Genomic DNA, 18,412 nt, shown 5'->3' with positions numbered 1-18,412 from the left:
TTTGCAATAGAGGTATTGAGTGGCCATCATGTTCGGTCTATATTCTACTTTCAGCACGCAGCTTTCAACCCGAGTGGGTCCTCCCAACATTCTCTACTAAGTGTTCCCTTCTCTATCTCAGCTGCCTTTCCCTCCAGCATGTGAGGCCAGTTTCCAAGCTGCAGGGCAGACCTCCTGGTCCTTTTCTCTACTACTCTTGGGTGTTAGTCTCCCATTCTACTACTTTATATTCCATATATGAGTGCGATCTTTCTATGTCTGTCTCTTTCTGACTCATTTCACTCAACATGATACTTTCCATGTTGATCCACTTATATACAAATTTCATGACTTCCATCTTTTCTAACAGCTGCATAGTATTCCATTGTGGAGATGTACCAACGTTTCTTTATCTAGTCATCTGTTTTTGGGCACTCCATTTTTTTCCCAGAATTTGGCTATTGTAAACATTGCTGCAGTAAACATACAAATGCAGATGTCATTTCTACTATACCTTTTTGCATCTCCGGGATATATTCCCAGGAGTGGTATTGCTGGGTCAAATGGGAGCTCAATTTCTAATTTTTTGAGAATTGTCCATATTGTTTTCCAAAAGGGCTGCAACCAGTCGGCATTCCCACCAGCAGTGAAGGAGAGTCCCTTTCTCCTCACATCTGCGCCAACACCGGTTGATTTTGTTCTTTTGGATGTGGGCCAGTCTTTGTGGTGTATGATGATATCTCATTGTTGTTTTAATCTGCATCTCCCTGATGATTAGTGATGTAGAGCATTTTCTCATGTGCCTCTGAGCCATTTGGATTTCTTCTCTGAGAAAGTTTCTGTTCATTTCATCAACCCATTTTTTGATCGGGTTGGCAGTTTTCTTCTTGTGGAGTTCAACCAGTGCCTTGTATATCCTTGATATCAACCCCTTATCGGATGGGTATTGGGTGAATATCCTTTCCCATTCTGCAGACTGTCTTTGTACTTTGGTCACTGTTTTGAGGTGCAGAAGCTTCTGAGTTTAAGATAGTGTGTGTGTGTGTGTGTGTGTGTGTCTATAGTCACAACATCTATGGATTGTTTTCCTAGTACATTATATTGACCCTAACTTTGGTTCTCATCATTCCTCTGCAGAACTACAGTGATTGCCCTACTCTGATATTAGTTGCTCTTAACTTATCCTGTAAACTCTCCACTTACTAAGAATGTTTCAAAATTGTTTATTGTTTTTTTCTTTTTGTGTGTGTGTGTGTGTGTGTGTGTTGGGGTGCATACCTGGTAGTGCTCAAGACTTACACCTGGCTCTGTGCTTTGGGATCACTTCCGGGTAGAACTCAAGTCTCAGGAGACCTTTTGGGATGCTGGGGATTGAACCTGAGTCTGGCTTTCTGTTCTCTCAGTATATTTGAATATATATTTTTTCATGTTTCTCTTGCTTGAAACACCTGTCATGGGTTTCCATTACACAGAAAGAAGCCAGCTTTTGTTTGTTTGTGTTTTGGGCTGTCCCTGGCGATGCCCAGGGGTTACTCCTGGTTCTGTACTCAGCAATTACTTGTGGTGGACTCAAGGGACCATATGGGATGCTGGGGATCAATCCCTGCACTCTACCCACTGTAGTATAGCTTCAGCCCAGCTTCGTTTGTTTTTGTTTTAGGACTGTACCTTGTGGTGCTAAGGGATTTCTTCTAACCGTACTTTGGGGTCGCTCCCAGCAGCGTTTGGGATATTATGTGTCAGGATCAACCGTGGGCCTCCTCCTCCTTCAGCATTGAGTCTTCTTCCTGGCCTTAAGGATGCCAGCATTTTTCTTTGCGGGGCAGGGGGCAGGGGTTGCCAAACCTGGCAATACTCTGGTGTTACTCCTGGCTCTGTGCTCAGGAATCATTTCTGGCCTGCTCAGGGCACCATATGGGATGCCTGGGATCAAACTTGGGTCAGCTGCATGGAAGGCAAACACTTTGCCCATTGTACTATCACTCTGGCCCCATCATGCCAACTTTTTTTCTTTTTGAGTCACACCCTGCATTGCACAGGGGTAACTCCTGGCTCATCCACTCAGGAATCACTCCTGGCAGTGCTTGGGGACCATATGGGATGCTGGTGATTTAGTCCAGGTCAGATGCCTGCAAGGCAAACGCCCTACCTGCTGTGCTATCGCTCCAGCTTCCAGAATGCCAACTTTTAAAGAGTACTATGAAAGACTGATAACTTCATCTTTATTTGTATATATTACTTAATCTCTTTGAGTTCTAGTGTGCTTGTCTTCCAGGTATTTTGTTTATTTAAATTTTTTGGAGGTCATCCCAAGTCATGCTTTGGGATTCTCCCAGCACACTTGAGCAACTGGGCCAGCCAGGTCAAAGCTCCAGCTGTCCTTGTGATGGTGCTTAGCCCCATTGGTTCCCAGGGCCACTAGGGACACCCTGACAATACTCAGGTATCACCAGTGCCACATCTCACAGGGCTTAGGGAACATGTAGCACCAGAGGTTTAACTTGGGCCCTTGAACCTGTAAAGTATGAGTTCTAGCCCTTTGAGCTATTTCCCTGGTCCCTGTCCCAGACATTTTGGAAGGATAAACATTTCCAGTTTCTTCTTTTTACTTGATGAAATCCTCATCTCTCAAGGTCAGCTGTTCCCTTTGGCAATTACCTGTTAGCTTTGTCTCTCTAACACTGCTATCAGAACTGAACTCTCTTTCCATTCTTTATCTGATATACTTTGCACATACGTGGTTTGCTGGTGTTTCTCAGGTTGCATCCTTGCTATGTATCTCTTCTTTGTAAATATTTAAGGTGAAAAGGTCTCATTTGTATTGTTCTTAGAACCCAGCGGTGTGTGGCATAGGCTTAATAAATATTTCTCAAATGAACAGTTTGACATTATGTGACATAGCATTGCTTTGTATTAAGCTAAGTCTGATTTGAGAGCTAGAAGGTAAGATTATTTTGGGGCTCAAGAGCTGTTCTTTGCTCTGTGCTCAGGAGTGACCCCTGACTCTGTTGGATAGACTTGATGTGGTGCCAGGAGTTCAAACGAAGGTTAGTGGTATGTAAGGCAAGTGCTTGAACCTCTGCATTATGGAATTCATTAATTCTTTTTATTATTTTTGGTTGGGCTCTGTACCGAGCAGTGCTCAGGTCTGTGCTCAGAGTTCACTCCTGACAGTGCTCAAGTGGCCATCTGCAGGTCCAGGGATCAAACTGGGTTTGGCCAGATGCAAGGTGAGAGCCTTCACCTCTCTACTATCCTTATCTTCCTGGATTTATGGATTCCTTAAATACAATGATTTGAAAAAATTAATAAATGCATCTTTCGTAGTGCAGGGGGCTGGGGACATGCTGGGATATCCTCAGCCTGGGAGTACAGGCTTCAAGATTGGATGCTAGGGTGTTGTTGGTGGTGCTGGGGTCGGAGAGGGCCAGGAGTCACTGGGCCTATTCTTTGTGGTGATAGTGTCAGGGATCAAATTCAGGCTTGCACGTGCAAGACACATACTCTCTCTTTTTGAGCTTCTCCTCTACCCCAAGGTGATGTCTTGGACTTTATGCTTTTTGGTTTACATGAAGTATTTGCGAATGACTACTTTCTGTGCAATGGAGTTCTAATTATTTTGGTCTGAAACATGATGTGTTTTTGTTGTTTTGAGGTGCTGGGATTCAGGGCCCCACACCCATGGCTCATCATGCTTTTGATGCTTGATAGATCTGTCCTATATTTGTTTAATTATCTATCAACTGCTTGTCAGTTATTAATTAATTAATTTGGTTTTGGGGCCATAGCCATGGTGCTCAGGAGCTAGTTTTGGCTTTGTGCTCAGGAATGACTAATAGTGATGCTCAGGGGGCCACTTGTGGTGTCAGGATTCAAATCTGGGTTGATTGTATGCAAGACACGTGCCATAATAATTTGAATAATTTGCAGTGGTACCAATGTTTAACAGAATAATCTTTGTTAGTTTTTGTTTTTCAGAGTTTTTTCTTTTTTTCCTGCATGATGCAGAAGCCTTTTAGTTTGCTCAATGGAACAATTACACATTAACGATAAGAAAAAAATGTTGGCAGGATTCAGGTGTCATGTTGTTGAAGACTGTCATTATCTTTTGACCACATTTGTGGTACTCGGGTCAAAGTCTCGGCTCTGTGTGCAGTGATGACTCCTGGCAGTGCTTGGGGAACCATATGCAGTGGGAGGGCTGAATCTGGGTCTCTCATGTGCAAGGCACCATACTGCCTCTGTGGTCCCTGAGGAATGTCTTATTGGAAACACCTGCTTATAAAAAATTGCTAATAATGTACCACCTGTATATTTCTGATGATATCATGATTTCAGTTTAAGTGGAAATAAGTTTTGGAATTTCCTTTTTTATATTTGATTTTTCTTTTTGGTCCAAACATCCAGCTCTGATTAGGGTCTGTTTTTGGCTCCATGCTTGGGGACTTTGTGGTGCTAGAGACCTAAATGACATATATATGCCTTTGCCTTTTGCACTCTCATCCCTGATGCTAGGGTTACCCTCTTAAGAGATGTGAGAGAGTAGTACTCAGGAGTTCTTTCCCTTTCTATGTCTAAGTCATTTCAATCTGAATTTTAGAGACAGTAAATATTTTTAGGGCCTTTCCTTTTGGAAGGCCTATGGCACCCGGTATTCCCAGGCGGTCTCCCATCCAAGTACTAACCAGACCCGACCCTGCTTAGCTTCTGAGATCAGATGAGATCGAGTGCGTTCAGGCTGGTATGGCCGTAGACTTCACATATATTTTTACTTTGTTTTTGGACCACAATTCTGGGAACTACTCCCAGCACGATGTTTGGGGGCCACTGTCAGGTATGCTCGAGGGAAATGTGGGGCTAGGGACTTGAACTAGAACTTGCATGCAAAGTGTATGCTTCAGCCCAGTCCAACCATATCTTCCTTCTACTTTGGTTGAAAAATTATTTCATGTTATTTTTGGGGGGTAGTGGTGGTGTAGGTGGTAGCAGTGGTGTGGGGTTTGGGCAACATCCTTCGGTGCTCAGGGGCTATTTTTGGCTATGTCTTTGCTCAGAAGGGATGCGATGGTGCTTGGGGGACAATATATAGTGCTGGGGATTCGAACTGGGGTCAGTAGCATGCAAGACCAATACATTACCTCCTGTATTATCTATCGTTCTGATCCTAGAATTTATTTCTTCCTTTAAGATAATTTTTGAGCCAAAGAATCTTTTGAGATCTGATCCAAGTTTGGCTCTAAATACCATTGCCCTCCCCCCCCCACCTCCCCCCACCCCCCATTAGCCAAGCTAAGACTTTTGACTAAGTCTTTATAATCTTCACAATTTCTTCATTTGGTCAGCCTCTTTTAAAATGACTATCCCAAGTTGTTCTTTTTTTGCTTCCAGTTTTAACTGTTACTCATGTTATGGAGAATGGTGGTTTAGATTGGGAAGAATTGGTCTCCACTGTGTCTCTCGAAGCTGCCCTAGTTTCTTCCTCTTTAAGGTGAAGAGAATGTACCAGGATTGTCTTAAGTTCCTACATTGCACTTTATTACATTGCCCTATACTTACCTCTGTCCTTAGACTTGTTTTGCAGTAACCTATTTGTTTTATCCAATTGTAAATCTCATTTTCTTTCTAGTAAGATTGGCCTTCATACTTAACTTTCATTGCCTTAAGAATAGAATTCTGTATTTTCTGGTCTCCATTTATGTCACATTTTCTCTGATTAATGGTGATATCATTCACACAGTTAGACAAAGTGAAAACTTCATCTTCACAGTCATGTAATTCTCTTACAGAATCAAATTAGTTACTAAATTCTTGTCAATGCTGACTCAGAAATGTCTTTTGAATCCATATTTGTTCTCTGCTGCTATTCTGATCTTTTATCTGGATGTTTGATGCAGCCTACCGAATGCTTGCTTTGTCACCGGTTTTTCCTCAGTCGTCACTGCAGTTATCTTTCAGAACAAAAATCTGTTCATGTTCATGTTCTGTTTAAAAAACCCTTTAAACAGTTTGCTTATGAATCAAAAGCTTCTTCTCAGAACGTAGATGTTCCCTTCATTTTTCTCTTATCACTTGCCACTTATTATCATGTCCCTAGCTTTCAACTATTCTGAATACCAGCCATTTTCTGAATGTGCTTTTGTTTTCTTTCCTTTTTTGGGTCATACTCAGCAATGTTCAGGGATTACATCTGGCTCTGCATTCAGGAATTACACCCAGTGGTGCTCAGGGGACCATACGGGATGCCGGGGATCAAAACTGGGTTGACTGTGTAGAAGGCAAGCACCCTACCTGCTGTATTCTCTCCAGCTCATACTTTTGTTATATCTTTTAGATCGTGCTTCTACCTGGATTCTCTGGTCCTTTCATCCCTTCTTTTCTCAGGCAGCCCCTTACTTCAAGGGATCAGTCATAAATTTCTTCCTTGAAGTTCTGAAAGAATTTTCAGTCTCATTCTGTTGTGCATACCTATTATGCATACCACTCTGAAACAGAGGGTTTCATCAGAGTTATTCATTTTACCCACTTGTCAGGAATTCAAGTTAATTGTTCACTCCATGCTCATGAGGGTAGTTAGTCTCTGATGTTATGCATTCTTAGCATTTGACAGTGTTGAGATATTTATTTACTCAGTAGTTGTTGGTCAGTATAAGGCACTATGGTAAGGTCCTTCTGTTTCTTGTGAAAGCAAGAGATTTTCATTTATTTTTTGGCGAGTGGGACCCAACCAATAGTAGTGCTTGGGGCATACTCCTTGCTCTGCACTCAGGAATTTCTCCTGGCGATGCTTGGGGAACCGTATGGGATGCCCACCATTGAACCTGGATCAGCTGTGTGCCAGGCTAATACCCTGCCTGCTGTACTATCTCTCTGACCCTGAGATTTTTAATTTTGCAGACTAATTTTTTTTTTGCCTCCACTTTGCTTAGGTTTTATTTTCTCACATTTTCTCAAAAGCTGCTTGTAAGATGGTTTTATTTTTTTGGTGGGGGGGTCTCTCTAGGTTTTTGGTATTAAAGATGGACTGGGGCTGACCTGGTCTTATTGATAGTCAGAATATCTTGGATTTGATTCATTCTGATTATTACAAGGGATTTTAGTCAGACCTTACCTACTCTCGTGCATACAGCACAAGTGAATAGTGTTTTACATTGCTCTAAGTAACTGGAATATATTTTTAAAGGTATGACTTTTTTGTTTGAGGGGTGACAGGGAATCTCCCAAGCGGTTCTCAGTAGACCTGGGGACCTCTTTTCAGCCATGCTTTGCCATCTGCATCAATGGTTTAGTGCTAGGCACCAAGGATGCTTGGGTTCTGCAATGCTGGGAATCCCTCCGGCCACCCTGGTGATGCTAAGAGCCTCCAGGACTATACCAGGTTTTTCGTGTGGGACCCTGGGGTGCCTGGGATTGGACCCAGACTGACCTTCACCTTTGTACAATGTCCCTAGTCTCTAGAAGTTCTTTTCCATTAAACCAGTTCCTGATATTTCACACTTTCCTCTGGAATTTGTTTATTTGTGCTTGAGATATTTGTCTCTGAATTGCATTCAAATTCCATAACTAAGACTGCTTTTCTGTCTGGAATGAAGCTTTCAATTTAAGTCAACAATTTCTATACTTTGCTACAAAATATGTGCTTCCTAATTTTTCTACTATCTATAGAATTGCTTCCGTCGAGAGTTTCCCAGGATGTTGAGTTTTAGACAGAAAATGGAAAAGAATCATTTTCTTGCCAAATTCATTTTCTTGTTTTGTTGTTATATAATGTGCCTATTGAATAATATTTTCCCTTGAGGCTGAGTGTGAAGCTTGAATATTTTTAAAATTAATTTTTATTGAAAACACCGTGATTTACAAACTTGTTCATTATATAGTTGTTTCAAGCATTCAGTGTTCCAACACCACCAACGTGACTTTCCTTCATTAATATCCCTAGTTTCCCTCCCAATTCCAAATTGCCCCCTTAGGCACAAAATAAATTACCTTTATATTGCTTATTCCATCAAAACTCTTAAGAAATGGTAGATAGAATGATCAGAAAATAAATCAGTAAGAACAAATTTGTGATTACTGTATGATTTTTAACCTATGAAAATGAGATTTTTAACCTATGAAAATGAGAAAATTAAAACCATTTAATACAATATTATAAAATACCTTTTCTTATTTACATATGTAAGTTTTCAACTCTGGAGTCTAAAGTATATTACATTACACTTTATTTTATACTTATATCTCGTCCTGTCTCTCCGGTCATTAATAACACTTTTAAAGCAATTCTGTTAATCTATTGTGGAGTTTACATTGAAATAATTAAGGCCTACAAATCTAAATTTCCCTCCTATACTTCATGTAAACACTGTGGTTTACAAAGTTGTTCATGATGATTTGTTACAGGCATTCAGTACTCCGGCACCAATCCCACCACCGTCACACCTTCCCTCAACTGTTGTCTCCAATTTTCCCAACCACCCCGTAGGCCTGTCCTCATAGCAGACTCTGAATAAATTATTTTATGTGCTTGTTACCAATAATTTGCTAACAGAATATCAAAATGTTTTCCTTAGAAGAAAATTAGTGTAAATTGCTGTATCTCACCATGGAGACATTAAGTTCTCATATGAGAGATTACTAAGATGTTGTTACAGTTTAAGCCTTCTGTGATTATATTTTGTTAATTGAGATTGGTTGTCTTCTAAGTTACATCCCATCCAATCTGGAGTGCTATTACTGATTTATCAGTGTTGTAGAGTTTCAGATGTTGGGCAGCCGTGCGTTCCAGGAAGTTCAGAATTTTAATTGGGTGATACAGTTGGAGTAAAATTTTTAACTTATTGTGGTTTTGGGGGGGGGAGGGCCTGGAGGGGAGGCGAAGAGAGGCACAGGGAACAGGACAGACACACAGGACAGGCACACAGGACAGGACAGATACACAGGACAGGACAGACACACAGGGCAGATACACAGGACAGGCACACAGGACAGGACAGGACAGGACAAGACAGACACACAGGACAGGACAGGACAGGGACAGGGACAGGGACAGGACAGACAGACACTACTGGGGCTTCCAGAAAAACGGGGAGTGGAGGGAGGTAACCCATCCTGAGAAAACAATGGAGATTGCCTGAATGTTTTGATATACATTACAGACATATGGGAGAAATAGCTTTAAATTAAAAAACTTCATGATATCCATGTTTATACTACAAATAGACTTTTTAAAAAATTCAGTTATGCTATAGATTCCTTTGATTATTTTCAAAAGTATTTGCAATAATCATAGTATCTAATATACACTAAGATTTAAAAAGCAGTTTTCCTGAAGGCTTTGGAATTGCTTTTTTGTCTGTCTTTACTATTGCAAATAATACACTTTATTTATAAATAAAGTAGTCTTCAGAACCAAGCTGCTTCTAAAAGCCAGAGCAGCAGTGTAGATTAGATTCATCTACTTTTCAGCTTTATCGTGGAACATCACAAATTTTGCAAAACAAAGTACCTTCATGATGCTTAATTTTGGGAGGGCAGGTCACATCTGGAGTTGGTGCTCAAGGGCTATTTCTTGGCTCAGTGCTCAGGGTTCCAGCCAGTGATGCTTGGAGGAACCATGCAGTGCTGGGGATCCAGCCTGAACCTCTTGCATGCAAGGCATGTGCTCCAGTCCCTTGCGCCATCTCTCTGGCCCTGTGGTACTTAATATTGCGAGTCCTGAAGAGAAACGGGCTGGGGTGTGAATTGGCATTAGTCTTCGAAGGAATTTCTGGAGAGGGATGCTCACAGGGGATGATAGTGGTTAAAGCTTCCATTCCCCAGGTGCCAGTCACTGAGGTGTTATGGACACTGTGGGAAAGAACATTCCCTTCACAAAGCCACTGGCATCTGATGAAGGATTAGCAGTGATACGGGGCAGTGGGGAAAGTGAGTCCCATATGCCCTCTGGGATTTTGCCATTTTTTCACCCGGTGAAAGTGCAGAGGTGCAACATCGTCACTTACCATCTGACAGTTAACACACAGGAGGAGTGGTAAAGATAACTGCTTTGATTCTCATTTTAAAGGCAACAGATAGGCGTCAAGTTGTAGATCTTGAATATTTTATTAGTTTAGCAGATGGAAGATATATTTAAACTTATTAAGTAAAATAATTACTGGGTTTCTCTCTGGATTCTTATCTATATAATTCAGAATAAGGGCTGCTGCTTCACTCCATTCTGTTCAAGCTTTCAACTTCCTTTGACAGCCTGGATGTGAAATTCAAAAATCATTAATGTGATGTGTTAATTTTGCACTTTTTGACTTACTGCAAAAAATCTTATAGTTTCCATAGCAACGATAACCTATCCAGATTGTGTAATATTCTTTACAGTATTAAAAATAAAACTGCAATTACATGAGCTTCTGGAATGCTTCATTTCGGGAAACTGGGGATTGAAATATTTCTTTAAAAAAATGGAGCTCTTTTTTATTTTTCACAAAATCTTGTCGAAAAGCCTAATTTTAAGAATGTATGAAATTTAACCAATTCTAGATCCCCAGTAGTAAATTATTTTATTAAATGTTTGGAATTTAGGTGTAAGCATTCTGACACAAGCGCTTTCATACTTGCACGTGTATTTAAGGTGCATGGGAAGTGGTTTTAACTTGAATTACATTGTAATTCTTAGTGATAGAGGGTGAGTTTGGAGAAAACGAAATATCACTTAAAATTTCCCCTCTGTTTTACTTTTCACATTATAATAGTATCACTTGGGGGGGGGGTGGGCAAGAGACATAGTACCAGAAGTGAGGCGCTTGCTTTGCATGTGCTAACCATTGCTTGATCCCCGGCACTATATATGAATCTTCCCACTCTACCCCCAGACCACCTGGAGGGATCTCTGAGCATGGAGCTAGGAATAAGCCCTGAGCACAGCTGGGTGTTGCCCTCAAACAAAACAAAATAGACAAAATAGTATCACTTTGAAAATAGATTGTTTTAAGTTGGTGTCTACAGTGTTGAATTATTTTGGCGTTTATCTCATTTTAATTCTAATTTAAAAGACACAACACTACTGAAATTAATATAACTTCTCACATGAACACTTTTTTTTTCATTTATTATACTGCCTTCCTAGATTTTATTTGAATTTTGTTTGGTGGAGGGTCATACCCAGTGGTACTCTGCTCCGTGCATCGACTGCCATAACCAGAATCGAACCTGGGTCCAGCGCGTGGCGGACAGGTGCCTCACCTGCTGTACTGTCTCTGCCTTAAATACGTACATTTTATATGGTATAATTTGTGGATCTTCTTAATATCTAGTGAGATATTTTTTCATGTTTCTAATGTTATTCATGGTTATCATTTTAGTCACGTGTAATGGCCTATTCTGTTGGCATATCTGGTGTGTTTTCTGTGAATCAAAAATGCTATTTAGTTGTTTCTCCAGTGCCATGTATTAGAAGATAAACGGGCATAATTTTCAAGTTGATTGGGTAGGAAATAACTGTAACTCAATTTTATTCCCCCCAAAGTAGGTGATTGTGATTATCTTCACAAGACATGTAAATGATTATTAACAACCTCTTCAACTTCTTTAGCTGCTAGTAAATATAACTAGTAAATGTGTAAATGTAACTAGTAAATATGGGCAATCATTACTTGTTGATACTTTACTAAGGCTTTAAGTGTTTTCCAAAGTGGGTGGTAATTGCCTGCCCTCCTGGGGCTAGGGGTGATTGAGTTAGATGTAGGAGCCTGGGATGCAGTTGCGGGCAGGTGCACTTAAGTTTGCTCACTTAAAGAAGGTAGATTTCTGGAGGAGCCCTGAATAAGGCCTCTCCCCCCACCTCTCACCCCCCCTCCCCGCAAAAAAAAAAAAAGAGGTCAGGAAGCTGAATAAGCTTGTGACTCTGACAAAAGACAAAACTTGGATGTCATATATTAAACTCAATTAGAACCACCCATAATATGAACATGAACACGTTTATAACATTTAGCTGGCACATTGGTGTGGCTAGTTCTGTCAGTACCCTGAGGATGTGGTCCTGCACAAACCACAATCTGCTACTCATTATGAGTTGCACAACCAGAATTTTTTCTTTTTTCTGGGCCTTATACTATGATGTTCAGGGGTTGCGCTTGCCCGCGTGGTGCCAGGGATTGCATTCAGGCCTCCTGCATATAAAGCATGCACTCCGGCCCCATGGCTGTCTCCGCAGCTCCCACACTGTCACTGTTTTTATTTTTATTTTGTTAAATTTTTTTTGCTTTTTGGGTCACATCTGGCGTTGCACAGGAGTTATTCCTGGCTCATGCACTCAGGAATTACTCCTAGTGATGCTTGGAGGACCATATGGAATGCTGGGAATCGAACCTGGGTCCGCCGCGTGCAAGGCAAACGCCCTAACTGCTGTGCTATCGCTCCAACCCCTGTCACTGTTTTTATGGACTCTATTACCACTGTTGAACTGATCTCACTCTTTGATTAAGCTCTCTAGTAAGTCGTGTGGTTTCCAGAATTTCCAGTCCTATATCGAGGATTAGAAATTGGACTGGAACGATAGCACAGCGGCTAGGGCATTTGCCTTGCACGTGGCTGACGTAGGTTCAATTCCGCCGTTCCTCTCGGAGAGCCTGGCAAGCTACTGAGAGTATCCTGCCCTCAGGTCAGAGATTGGCAAGCTACCTGTGGCGTATTCTATATGCCAAAAACAGTAATAAGTCTCACAATGAGACGTTACTGGTGCCCGCTCGAGCAAAACGATGAACAATGGGACAACAGTGCTACATCAACATCTGTTGTTTTGGGGCAGAATTGTATACATACTCACACACACAATTTCTAATCCTATACCTATTATTTTGGAACACATGTATACACGTTATATGCTCTCCACCCCTTGTCCCTCCCCTGCTCCCACCCTTCCCACCCCAGTGCCAGGGCTGCTACCTCCATTGTTTAGAAAACTCAGATCAAATATTGGAATTTTTCTAGAGTTCTTAGAATTGAGATATTTGTGAAGATTTGGACTTTTAGTATTTCTTATTCTGGGTGAGAACTAGGGTTTTCCAGAGGATCAAAGGTTCCAGTGTAGCTCCTCCTGTTCTTGTACTATGAATTTATTTAAATAAATATAGGTATTTACACTTATCATTTGTTTTTGTAGTTTATAATCATAAAGTAGAGTGCTTTCACAGATTCTAGATATTTAAGACAGGAGTAGAATTGTCTTACAATGTACTTCAGTATATATTCATGCTTGTTTACTCTTTGAAACTTGTGGTGTGTTTCATATCTTGTTCTGTTTTCATTTTGAACTCTGCTTTTGGGTCTGTCTGGTGTTTTCATTTTCACATGAGTTTCTTTTGGTATTTCTGATCTTTGTCGGTGAAATATTATCAGAAGTGATAAGCAGTACATGCATAATGAGAATCATGACATATCGTTAAAAGAATACTAAACTTTCACTGTTTTTAGTTTTAAGATAATATATAGAAATAATAATATTTTTTTTCCTTGCAGAAAAGATGAAAAGGAGTATGCATTGAAGCAAATTGAAGGCACAGGAATATCCATGTCGGCTTGTAGAGAGATTGCAGTAAGTGGACATAAATATAGCTGCTTATTTTGTTATGGATAGTGGATGACTATTATTAATATATTTTTTATTAATATATATAGTGTATGGTTGAAATATTTGTTTAAAATATTTTAGGTTGGAGAGATAGGACAGCGGGTAGGGCATTTGCCTTGCATGAGGCTGACCTGGGTTCCATCCCCAGCATCCCATATGGTCCCCTGCCAGGAGTAATTCCTGAGCACAGAGCCAGGACTAAATCTTGAGCACATTGGGCGTGGCCTACAAGTAAACTTTTTTATGTAGAGCCTGGGACTGGGGACTGTAGCTAAGCGGCATATCACCCCTGGCACCATAGTAGCAACATAGCAGCAGCAGCAGAACAGAAGAGGTGCATACGATGTTTTATTGCTACAAGCCATTTTTGAATGAACATTTTCCTAATAATGTCTAGAATTTTATTTATTTTTTGGCTTTTTGGGTCACACCCAGCAATGCACAGGGGTTACTCCTGGCTCTGCACTTAGGAATTACGAGCAATAGCACAGTGGGTAGGGTGTTTGCCTTGCACAAGGCCAACTGGGGTTCGATTCCTCCATCCCTCTTGGAGAACCCAGCAAGCTACCGAGAGTATTTGATATGCCAAAAACAGTAACAACAAGTTTCACAATGGAGATGTTACTGGTGCCCGCTTGAGCAAATTGATGAACAGTGGGACAACAGTGCTACAGTGCTGGAATACTGGGGATCGAACCCGGGTCAACCACATGCAAGGCACGGTATTCTTGATCCAACCCCAATAATATCTAGAATTTGTATTCTTAGGAATTTTATGCTAACATAATATTTTAAATCATTAATTAATATCTGTTTGTAAGTTTAGGCTATATTTAAAGAGAAAAGTGGAATAACACTATTAAGATTATGAATGTTATTTTTTCCCTAATGTACTAGTTGCTAGAAAAATAATGCCATCATAATAATGGGAGAATTTTTAAAAGAAATGTATTTTTTTTTTCAATGCTTAGGGGTTATTCCTAGCTCTGCACTCAGGAATTAATCCTGGCGGTGCTCTGGGGATATCTGAGATGTTGGGGATTGAACTTGGGTCGACCGCATGCAAGTGCCTTGCTTGGTGCACTTTATCCTCTGGCTCCTTCTTTTTAATTTTTTTAATCATACACTTAAGCATTTAAGAAGTAAGTAATTGTGCATATGGCTCACATTTACTGACTGTTTACTAGGTGCCCCACTAAGTGCTTACAAATGTTAGTTTTTATGACCAGTATATGATTAACTACTCTTAATACCGCCTACACGGCAGAGCCTGGCAAGCTACCCGTGGCATATTCGATATGCCAAAAACAGTAACGATAGATCTCATTTCCCTGACCGAAAGAGCCTCCAAACGTTGGGAAAGACGAGTAAGGAGAGGCTGCTAAGGAGAGTGTAATAGAGACGTTACTGGTGTCCGCTTGAGTAAATCGATGAACAATGGGATGACAGTGACAGTGACAGAATCTCATTTCATAGATCAGAAAATAGAGGGAAAATCCTTTATGGCTTAGAATTCATGTTACTGTAAACCTTATTTTAGTTCTTCAGTCAAGGCTTCTTATTTGGACTCCCCTATGTTATCACATCTATTTGGTATTTCTGTTTCTGCATTGTTATTTGCCTATATTACTATATTCATTAGATAGTTCTGTCTTTAATTTGAAAATTGCATACATTGTTTACAATTTCGAACTGTCTCCCTAAGTGATTACACCATTTTGTACTTCCAGTAGCTTAAATGAGACTTCTGATTATTCCATATTCTTGCTAACATTGAATTGTCAGCATTTGCTAATAGGTATATAGTGGCATTTTAATTATTCAATCAGTTAATTTTTAGTGAAGCAAGATAGTTTTGTTTCAGGGCTACACAGCAATGCTCAGGGATTATTCCTGGCTCTGTGTTCAGAGATCACTCCTGGTGTGCTTGGGGGACCATATGGGATGCTGGGGATCCAACCCAGGTCGGCCGCTTACCCACTGTACCATGGCTTTGGCCCCAGGATAGTTTTTATTGAATGGAACTTACTTGGAAAGATGTGAGGGGAGAGGATGGGAGGAAGTATGAGTTTGAGAGAGAATACAGCCTTCTCCAAAATGGAATAACAAGCAAGCAAAGATACACAGAGACAAGCAATATATGTGGTGAAGGCAGAACACAGGCATGAAGAGAAAACCAGTATAGGGGCATTTTGTTGTTGTTATTAGTAGTTGTATTATGATCATCATCATTTTGTGAGCCACACCCAGCTATGCTCAGGGCTTACTCCTGGCTCTGCACTCAGATATCACTCCTGACTGTGCTCAGGGGCCCTGTGGGTGCCAGGGGTCGAACCCCAATCTGCTGCATGCAATGCAAGTGCCTTACTTACTGTACTGTTGTTCCGGCCTCAGCATTAGAGTGTTTGTGATTGATGTGCCAGAAGTATGGAGTGGAACAGAGCTGAAAAATTGACTGAGTCTGATCGACTGAGGGAATAGAGACAGCACTCGGTATTTTCTAGTTTATGAAAATAGATGAGGCTATTTATTTATTTTGCTGGTTTTGGGGCCATAATAGTTGTTTTCAGGACTTACTCCTGTCTCTGCAGTCAGGTATCACTTCTGGTGATGCTTGGGGGACCATATGGGATGCTGGGGATTGAATCTGGGTTGGCCACATGCAAGGCAAGTGTCCCCGCTACTGTACACTAGCTCTAGCCCCATAGGTGAGACTTTTGCTATGAAGAAAATTAGAACCATGTCACGCATTACGCTAGATTGGAGGTATTCTGATTGCAGAGAAGTTCTGGGAATAGCCGTAGAACAGGGGTGGATGATGAGAAAAGTTATCAGAGAACTGGTAGCCTCGGACTGAATTTGGCAGGATGTGTACAGAGTGGGAGGAAGTTTAAGAACTAAACCCTGGGGCTGGGGAGATTATGGCAAAGGCTCTTGCCTTGGATGTGGCTGACCCAGGTTTGATTCCTAACACTAGTCTTTTTTTTTTTTTTAATATAAATAATTTTTTTTTTTTTCTTTTTGGGTCACACCCGGCGATGCACAGGGGTTACTCCTGGCTCTTCACTCAGGAATTACCCCTGGCGTTGCTCAGGGGACCATATGGGATGCTGGGATTAGAACCCGGGTCGGTCGCGTGCAAGGCAAACGCCCTACCCGCTGTGCTATCGCTCCAGCCCCTATATAAATAATTTTTTAAGTCACCACGAAATGACAAAGTTATTCATGATTAGGGTTGAGGCCTGCAATGTTACAACACTGATCCCTTCACTGGTGTCCATTTCCTGGCACAATTTTGATCCTCTGAGCACATCTAGGATGCTGAGCCTGAGCCTCACAATTATGAGTAAGGCCCTGCATGTGGCCAGAAACAAACAATAACAAAATTAAGTTAAAAAACTGAAATGTGTTATCTCACATTTTATTTATTGATTTTAAATTTTATTTTGCACTGTGATTTACTGAGTTGTTCATACTACAGTTGTTTCAGGCCTTAAATGTTCCAACTCCAATCCCATTACCAACATGCCCTTCCCTCCACCACTGTCCACAGTTTCCCATCGCCCCTGCCTGCCCTCTTGGAGGCACAACTAAATTTAGTTCATATTGTTTGTTAGAACACATAGGCAAATGGACTCATCAGGCCTTCTTCAGTCAGTAAGAGTCAGTTTGTGAGAACTGTCCTGTCTCACAGTGATGTTGCTACAGTCATTGTCTGAGGCTCTGCTGTGCTGGCTAGAGCTAGTTGAGCCTTCTGTGTTACTGTTCAGACTCACTGAGCTTAATGGTCTTCTATGCCACCTTCCCATCGGATTTGCTGTGTCCTACTGGGCTGACAGTGCTGTGAAGTTTTTAGGAGCTCTAGATCTAGAGCAATTTGGTGTCTAGGCAGTTTGATGAGGTTCAGGTGTGGATCTGGGCTTTTTCTGGGTCTGAGGGGGTTGAGTATGGCTGCTGTGGGCTGCTCTGACTTTAGGCAGAAAGGGGATCTGCCTCTCCCCTTTTCGAGAAGGCCCCAGGACTCTCAGACTGGAATGGTTCACCTGGGTTTTCAAATCTTATTTTAAAAGTATATCACATCATCCCTTAAAATTACTTATTTAGGCACTGATTTACAGAGCTGATGATAGAAGTGTTTCAGGCATCCAATGTATCAACTCCAAACCTGCCCCCAGTGTCACAGTCTCTCCACCAATGTCCCAAGGTAGCCGCCCTTCCCCCTGCCTCTTTAGCAAACTCATTACACTTTAATTTTATTCAAAACTTACTCACTGAAGGTAAATTATGACCCTGAATCTTTGTTTCCCTGGATCTTCACTTTAGTTTTTGATATACCTTATCAGGGCATAATTGGGTATTGAACGTGCAAATAACATGTGAGCATTCACATTTTTTGAGATTATAGGGAAGTTTAACTTAAATTTTTTTTTTCCTTTTTTTGCGTCACACCTGGGAGTGCACAGGAGTTACTCCTGGTTCTGCGCTCAGGAATTACTCCTAGCGGTACTCAGGGGACCATATGGGATGTTGGGAATTGAACCTGGGTTGGCCGCATGCAAGGCAAATGCCCTACCCGCTGTGCTATCACTCCAGCCCCTTAACTTAAAATTTTTTTTAATTATTTTTATTTTTTAAAATTGAAGGGGGGTTTGCTACATCTGACAGTGCTCAGAGCTCACTCCTTGCTCTGTACTCAGGACCATTGGTGGTGGTATGTGGTACCAGGGATGGAATAGATTATAGGAAAGTCTTAATTGAAAACTTATATAAAGCTGTTATATGTTGAATGTGTGGTAAATACCATTAATTCAGATC

At 41.1% G+C, this 18,412-nt stretch overlaps 1 protein-coding gene and 1 non-coding gene across 3 annotated transcripts in view; one reads left to right on the top strand and one right to left on the bottom strand.

Moving 5' to 3' along the window:
* Positions 1 to 18,412, top strand: part of CDK19 (cyclin dependent kinase 19) — a 168,276-nt gene that overhangs the window by 53,561 nt on the left and 96,303 nt on the right. For both annotated transcript variants that reach the window (XM_004605721.2, XM_055135395.1), the window contains one exon: positions 13,486 to 13,561. In XM_004605721.2, coding sequence (XP_004605778.2) covers positions 13,486 to 13,561 — 76 coding nt within the window. The remainder of the gene's footprint in view (positions 1 to 13,485; positions 13,562 to 18,412) is intronic.
* Positions 4,616 to 4,734, bottom strand: LOC129404455 (5S ribosomal RNA). The gene has a single exon (XR_008629884.1). It is a non-coding gene; the product is annotated as a 5S ribosomal RNA (ribosomal RNA).

This window comes from Sorex araneus, chromosome 4 (assembly GCF_027595985.1).
Source record: "Sorex araneus isolate mSorAra2 chromosome 4, mSorAra2.pri, whole genome shotgun sequence".
Lineage (NCBI taxonomy): Eukaryota > Metazoa > Chordata > Mammalia > Eulipotyphla > Soricidae > Sorex > Sorex araneus.
The sequence above is the reverse complement of the archived record's forward strand: the minus strand, read 5'-3'. Positions and strand labels throughout refer to the sequence as shown.